At 42.2% G+C, this 8,373-nt stretch overlaps 1 protein-coding gene across 1 annotated transcript; it reads left to right on the top strand.

The window, feature by feature from the left end:
* Window positions 1–848: 848 nt before the first annotated feature.
* LOC308364105 (germ cell-specific gene 1-like protein) lies at window positions 849–5,406 on the top strand (the record flags this gene model as incomplete). The annotated part of the gene is made up of 6 exons (XM_080837108.1): window positions 849–1,044; window positions 2,057–2,251; window positions 2,818–2,865; window positions 3,116–3,274; window positions 4,525–4,636; window positions 5,001–5,406. 6 exons carry the CDS (start codon window positions 849–851, stop codon window positions 5,404–5,406), a joined length of 1,116 nt encoding a protein of 371 aa, XP_080693234.1.
* Window positions 5,407–8,373: the final 2,967 nt, after the last annotated feature.

Genomic DNA, 8,373 nt, shown 5'->3' with positions numbered 1-8,373 from the left:
ATGAAATGTAGACTGAAGATACTGGAATAATCAGTTTGGTAAAACTCTAATCTTTCCAAGAACCTTAAGAAGGTGGAGAGTTGGGGAAAATGCATGAAAACTGAAGGAAAACTGGTCTCTTGCATAATCTACAGCCAGACAGCGTTTTTTCTTTTTTCTAGAATATGAAAATGGATCTAAAACCCTGTCTGGGACAGTCCTCGAGGGAAGCTATAATGACGGGATAGCAATACAATTGGTCCACTGTCTTTTTAAATTCATTTTTCTTTTTTAAACTCTGACCCCCATTGCCATCATGCCTCCACATACTTTTCTGACATCAATTCCCAGCAGAGGTGAAGCCACAACATCTCCGATGGGCCCCACCTAATGACTGGACTACTCTCATAACATCTCCGGCCGAACCAGTATTTGATTGACAGTGTGGCATTAGGACACACTTGGCCCGGGCCAGAGTGGACTCCAGTGTCAATGGGAATCTCTCATCTATGACCATCCATCTGTCTCCCCTCTATTCATCTGACTCTTCTATCTCTTCTAAATCCCTTCTTTATCTTCCGCTGCTTTGCTGACCTTCCACCCTTGACTGCATCGTTCTTTCTCTTCAATTCCCTTCTTAGGTCTGTTGCTTAGCTTTCCTTTCTCCGCTCCACTCATCCGCCCGCTATAACCCCTATATAGCACGTAATCCATCCATACTGTTGGTCCTCCCTCCCTCTCACACACACAAACACCAACATCAACTAACGGATAATCACTTAACCCATACTATACAACGTCTTCCACATAGTGCCTTGGAGCTTTGTCCTGCCGACTGTTGATAATTTCCCCCACTCCCTTGTGTCACCATGTTGGAGAATATGTCCCGCCGCTCCCGTACACTGCTCTCCCTCTCTCTGACCTCGCTGGCACTAGCGCTATCAGTATTAGCTTTCTGCACCTCCTATTGGTGCGAGGGGACACACAAGGTGGTCAAGCCGCCCTGCCTGTCTCCCGTCAAGATGAAGAAATGCGGACAGAACAACAGCCTGCCCTACACCACTGGTAAGACCTAGGCCTCCTTCACTGATTCTAGGCTCACATACTCCCTTTTAAACATTAGATTCTTATATTTCCTTTGCCAAACAAATTGGTGTTGAGAGAGAGAGAAAAATATGAAATCACAATATGTATTTTCAGGTTTCAGGGCTTTCAGTGCACCAATACAGATGTGAAGAATCACATCTTCAAAAGAGTATTTGGTACTGCTTTAAATCTTGATGCCATGTGTCATGTGGCAGAAGGGCCTTTTAAATGAGGGCAGTGACAAGAGAGGCTGTGACTGAAAGGAGATAAAGGAAATCCAGAGACCACAGTGTTTACACATGTGAGACAAAATTGTTTCTGGGGTCTGTAATGTTATTGTTATATGCCAGCACACTGTAATTTTGTGTTTTGTGTGGCATGTCAGATGTATTTATGTCAGTCCATTCATGCAGCCCGTCTTAAAGCATATGACAAGGGTTTGCCATGATACAGCAAGTATAAGGTATAATATCTATTACACAAATAACAACTGACACACGTAGACCACTAATGCCACCAACCACACCAGATTACAGACAGCATTGTATATTATTCCCAAATCCGAGATTACACGCCCGGTGGCATACATGTTTTTCTAAGCGCATATTCTTCTAATACAACATTCCTGTTGAACACGACCAGAGATTATCTCAAGTGAGTAGATTTTGCAGAGAAGTCAAGTCTTAGTCTCCCCATTGTTTTGTGCCAAGGGATGCTGGGAACCATTGTACCAGTCAGGGAGAAACATTGGACAATAGTTTCATGGATTTAAGCAAAACTCTCGTTAGAAATAAAGCAAAACAACACAGGACCATGAAGGACCAATGACAGGGCCTTATCAGACGGTAAATGTACATGCCATCAGCCAATAAAAGGGCCTTATCGGCTGGTAAATGTACATGCCATCAGCCAATAAAAGGGCCATATCAGCCGCTAAATGTACATGCCATCAGCCAATGTATTTGTGTTCTGTCCCATCTTGTCTCTGCAGAGACTCCCACTCAAGACCCACTGAAACCTGCGTCCACGTTCACCCTGTCCCCAAGTCAGAAGGAGGAGCTGGCACGCATACGAGCCAGGAAGATGGCCAACGCTGTCCATTACATCTGGGAGACGGGCGAGGACAAGTACATGCTGCGTTACTTCCACACCGGCTTCTGGCTGTCGTGCGAGAAACACAACGAAAGTAAAGCAAGGCAGTGGGATTTGTGTGTGTGTGTGCATGCTTGCGTGCGTTCTTGCGTGCGTGCTTGCGTGCGTGTCTGTCTGTCTGTCTGTCTGTCTGTCTGTCTGTCTGTCTGTCTGTCTGTCTGTCTGTCTGTCTGTCTGTCTGTCTGTCTGTCTGTCTGTCTATCTGTGTCTGTGTCTGTGTCTGTGTCTGTGTCTGTGTCTGTGTCTGTGTCTGTGTCTGTGTCTGTGTCTGTGTCTGTGTCTGTGTCTGTGTCTGTGTTTGCCTCTGTAGGGCCTGTCTGACCACCTGTCTGGTTGTTTGAGTTTGTGTTATTGTGTATATCAATATTTTCCAATGTGTCAAAGACAATTACAATAAGCATTTTTGACTGTGTAAAAGTTAACAGTTCAAGTAAAAAAAATCAATATCCCAACATTTGTATTGGTGTCAAAGTTTAGTATTCATTCTAGAGCAACAAGCTTCAATCTCAATACTTTTAGTTAAGATGGGAAACAGGCCAGGATGTAATTGTCCTTCATAGCGATGTGTGATTGCTGACTATGTGTCGTTTGTATTCCAAGATGAGGTCTGCCGGAGTTTCATTGAGCTTACACCGGTAGAGACACAAGGTTAGCAAATAAAATCATTTTGACTTAACCCACTTTAGAGGCCTTATATTTGTCATAAAATTTAAAGCATAAAAGTAAGGTAATGGTAATATGTCACATTGTGGAGATAATTTACCATTGCAATTGCTGAATGCATATCTATACACATCTACATACTTCGCTCTCTCTCTCTCTCGCTCTCTCTCTCTCTCTCTCTCTCTATCGCTCTCTCTCTCCCTCTCTCTCTCTCTCTCTCTCTCTCTCTCTGCAGGTGTGCTGTGGCTCGCTGTGATCTCTGAGTTTGCATACATCAGTTTGCTGGCCGCGGGCTTCCTGATGATGTGGGTGGAGGTGTTGTGTCTCTGCCTCGATAAAGAGATGTACGCCCTGAAGATTAATGCCTACGCAGCCATATGCACTGTCCTCTCAGGTGCGTTCAGAAAGCATGAAAGCCCTACATCAGCGCCAGCTGCTACACATACAGTACCAGTCAAAAGTTTGGACACACTTTCTCTTTTTTTTTTTTTTACTTTTGTTATTTTCTACATGGTAGATAACCATTTTTTTTGTTCAGTACATCACTCCATATGTGTTCTTTCGTGGTTGAAATGTCTCCATTATTAATTTACAATGTAGAAAATAATAAAAGTAAAGAAAGCACTTCATAAAAAATGTGAAGGTGTGTCTGAAATTTTGACTGGTACTGTAGTAACACACTTATTATCAAACCCAGTTTGTAGTCCAGTGTTTGTCAGCTGCTCAGCTCTTGAAATGCTACATGCTAGCCCATATCTTAGCTAGCCCAATCCAGTCATCTAGTACACACTGATCAATGCCTCAGTTAAACAAAAGCACAGCTGACACACTTAGTAACCCTCCATTGAAACACATGTATTTGATTCAGGTAAAGCATTATATGGCATCATGCAAGCAACCAGAACCAGCTTTGCCAGCCAAGGCACCTGCCATGGATTAACTAGGAGCCTCAAGACACAGATAGCCATTTCCTGCCCGTCCAGATGTTGTGTTTATCCGGCTGTGGCAATTTGGATTCATGGACTGTGCATGTACTGGAGGCATTTGTTGCTTTACAACACATTTCCTCTGTAGTGTGGCTGCAATCACACTTGTCAGTTGTAATGCTAATATTTTTATATAACATTATTTTTACATAACCTCGGATGAGGTCCTGACCAATGGCACAGCATTGCAACAATAATGGTTCTGAGGATAAATACAAGTATTTTCATCCAGCTTGTCCTCGGCATGGCACCGCATTTATGGTAACACTCTGCTTGCAACATATATTTTAAGTCCTTTGTGTCTATGCTCTCTCAAACTAGAGCATGATTTAAAACCACTCACCAGATTTCATTATTCCCCACACATACACTCACAGACACACACTCCACTAATCCCGCTATATATATCCTATATAACTCCCTATATAGCTATATTCTTCTGACAATTATGTCACAGTTGTCATCCCGTGTTCCTTTTTGTGCCTCACCCTTTCATCTATGTGTTTCTTTAATCCACATATTTGTCCTTAATGGCTTTTATGTGGGTTTTAATTGCTAGCATGTGTGTTTTTTTCTTTTTACATCTATGCTGGTGTTAATATAAACAAAATGTCCCTCTTTCTGTCTCCCTCTTTCTCTCCATTTTCCCTGTTGCTAGGCTTGATGGGAATGGTGGCCCACATGATGTACACAACAGTGTTTCAGATGACAGTGAGGATGGGGCCAAAAGCCTGGCGACCGCAGGAGTGGGACTACGGCTGGTCATTTGCGTAGGTGTCTGTTTGTCCTCTTGTCTCTCTCTGAAGAGAAACACACCCAGATACTGCAGATGTTTTATAGTGAAAGTGGTTACAGTTTACTCAAATGACTAATGCAATGGTATATGGACCATTCCAGTGCAGTATGGTTGTGAATAAGGAATATTGGCTCTTTTCTGTGACTCTCCTGTTGGTCGTTTTGCCTTCGCTCTCTCTCTTTGTCTCACTAATCACACTGTGTGATTTCATACATACACTCCATGTCTCTCAATATTCGTTTATTTCTTTTTAACTTTCCATATCTTTCTCTCTCCAACTTTCTCTCTCTCTGTATACTGTCTCTCTATCTCCCTTCCTCCCTCCTATTTCTCCACAGCATGGCCTGGCTCTCCTTCAGCTGCTGTATGGCTGCAGCCGTCTTTACGCTCAACTCCTACACTAAGACCCTCATCGAGATCCGGCACCGCCAGCGCATCCAATTGGAGGAGGCCCGGTCTGCCTCCCTCGTCCCCTCCTACGATGAGGTTGTCACAGACTTAGGGGGCGGGGTCTACTCCGTCAATCGTCTGATGCGCCAGGCTCAACAGAGCACGTTAATGGAGAATATTTGGCCCCCCCATGCTCTGGTGATGGGACCAGGGGGCCACCTGGCAGGAGGGGGGATGGTGTTGGTGGGGGGGTGTGGGACAGAGGGGTGTGAGGACTGCGAAATGGAGATGGACGAGATGGACGAGGCACTGGATGAAGAGGACGAAGGTGAGAGGGAAGATGATCTCTGCTGAGAAGAGAAGGGTATAGAAGAGAAGAGAAGAAATGAGAAGAGAAGAAAAGGGGGGAGCAACACATGGTGCCGAGCAGCCAGGAAAGGTAGAAAGGGAGATGTTTAAAAAGGACAGATGGTTGATGATGTAAACAGCAGCGAGAAAATGGGAGAAGATGGGAGAAGACTGCGGTGACTGCTCTGGTGAGGGTATTGAAAGACTGAGCCTGGAAGGCTAAGAGCATAAGAAGAAACAGACTTCCTGGACCCCTTTCCTCTGTCCATACCTGCCCTATGTTCCTGTGTGTGTCATGGGCAGTAGGTTCGGATAGGAGCATGATAGCAGGACAGAGACTACAGACCTTAATCATGTTTCATTATATCATGGGCATTTTGTCTGAGATTATTATGGTGTTACCATTGCTTACAAACACATCAATAGGTTTAAACCTAATGAAATTAAGCCCTTTGATTATTGTGTTGGTTCAGTACTCCAGACAAATGAAGATCAACATTATTTTAGTACAGGGACTGTGCTACCTACTTACCAGATTTGTGTCTCATGGTGTAATTGTTTCTTTTTTTATTTATTTATTGCAAAGTTTTAAAAACCTTGTCTTGCTGTTCAGCTGCTCCCTGTCACTGTTGGAGACATTTTAGAAATGAAGTAGGCCTATCATACTTTATTTGTAGCTCAAACCTGGAATGACAGATTCTTTTTGTAATCAGACAGTTACCGACTACCCATAGGCCAAGTATTGTATTGGAAATGTTATTGTGGTATTTCGCTTTGCATTGTACAAACACCTGTAGCTGTGATGGTACTGGTTTCATGCCATTGTCTAACTAACAAGAATTATGATGGATTTCTGCCATGGTTCATTTGGTACATGACGTGGTCAAAAATCTATGAACCTTTCTTTCAAGGAGGAAGTTACCATAGTTGCCAAGCAGTGGTATTTACCACTCATTGCATTATAATATATGTACAGTCAAATCATTGTTTGATATTCATCATAACTTTTGTAGCATTCTTGGTGCAAAAGACAAACCTGCTGTTTGAGAAAATGTGGCCTCTGCATAATTGCTTTGTCATTGCAGTTGAAATGATATTGATGGAATGTCAGGAGGGTGCTAGTTGCTTTCTTGCCTTGTCAAGAAATGTCTGAATGGGCAAGAAATGTAAAATTGCCTGTGTTTTATCAAACTGCCAGGTCAATATTCACCCTCAGACAACATGAATATCTGTCCTGTTTTTACACTTTCTGTACACATTAAATATTTTATATGAAAAGAGATTCACCTCTCTGCTGCTCTCTTCACGACCCTCGGCAATTTCAGAGACTTGACAATAAACATGAAGAAACTAAATAAACAGCTTGTGTTCAATTCCTTTGGTCTTCACAAATCACAAATTGTACTTAACCACCATTCCATATCTGTGATACCCGAATTCACATGTGCCACTTCCTCTAAGATTATAGTTTTACAGCTTTACAGCTGTTGTTGAAACCAAACAAAAAAATATTGTAAAGAAAAACCATGATGGGTGGTAAAACAATCCCAGAGGGCAGAGACAGACAATCTTGAGTGCTGGTCTGCAGATTACAGGCGTAATCTCTCCCAGCCTGGAGGAAGGAGTGGGGGTCGAGGAAGAGTGAGCTGTGCCACTGGATGGTGTCAAAGAAGCAGTGCAGTTGATTGTGGGATTAAGAACTGGAAGGGTGGAATGGGACTTGACTATAGAGCTTTGCTTGCACCGAGCTTACCTACAACCAATATATGCTTATCTTAATGTTATTATGAGAGTTAAGCTAACCCACTGACTTAACCTTTGTCTACTTTCACCTGATATTACTTCCACTCTACAGCTCTGAACTTAGAGGGGACCCAGTTACAGAACTCACAGTGCACTTTCACAGTACAGGCTGTCCTCACTTGACATCAGCATTTTGGTGCTGCTATACAGCTCCACACACACACAAACACACACACACACACACACTCACACACACACACACACACACACACATGATAATAAAATGACATGTTTTATGTTTTTGTACTATGGAACATCAAAGACAATACAGGGAGAAAATAAATCTGCTGTGTGGCCTAGACGCGTAAACGAGGTGCGTATTTCACATTCTGTCCTCCAATCTCCAAGGCGTCCAGAGGAATGTCGGACAGGAACATCAACACAAGACAGCAGTAATCGGGTTCAAGTGGCATGCTTTATTTCAAAATATAAATTTTCATAGAAGCAAAAGAGATAAAAGCACAAACAATTTACAAAATAGATCAGACACAATGGATCACAACATGAACAATTTCATAACCAACTCCTCTAAACATTACTCTAACAGATTTCGAGAGTAGCTTACTATTTCCACTGACCTTCAGAAGATGTTAACAACACAGGCCTCTCAACTGAACTAACTCTCTGATTCCCTTCTCTTATTTTATTTAAAAATTCTAATGAAAATTCATTATTTAAAAAAATATTATTGACATTGTAAATGTAAAAGGTTGAGTGCCTTTTTGTTCCTTACTATGACAGTTATAAGATCATATCCTTCAAAAGTGAAAAATAGATAAATCAGAAACCTGAGGTGATTTGGTAGCTCTCTCTCTCTCTCTCTCACACACACACACACACACACACTCACTTGCACACACACTCACACACACACTCACACACTCACACACACACACTCACACACTCACACACACACACACAAACACATACACAGCAGATGCTCATGAAAACAGCTTTGAAATGGTTCACATTGTAGGCAAAATAATTATTCGGATACACCGAAAAGTATCAGAAATCAATAAATGTAAGATTACAAGTTTAATTCTCTAAGAGGTAGATTGTGGCAATCCCGTAGTATTGCTTAATTATTTTTAGATAATATTTACCACTAAACAGGTTGTTATATTTAGACTAAGAGTAATAATGACGTTATTAAAACAGCGTTATAAA

This window comes from Sprattus sprattus (genome assembly GCF_963457725.1).
Source record: "Sprattus sprattus genome assembly, chromosome: 4".
NCBI lineage: Eukaryota > Metazoa > Chordata > Actinopteri > Clupeiformes > Clupeidae > Sprattus > Sprattus sprattus.
The sequence above is the reverse complement of the archived record's forward strand: the minus strand, read 5'-3'. Positions and strand labels throughout refer to the sequence as shown.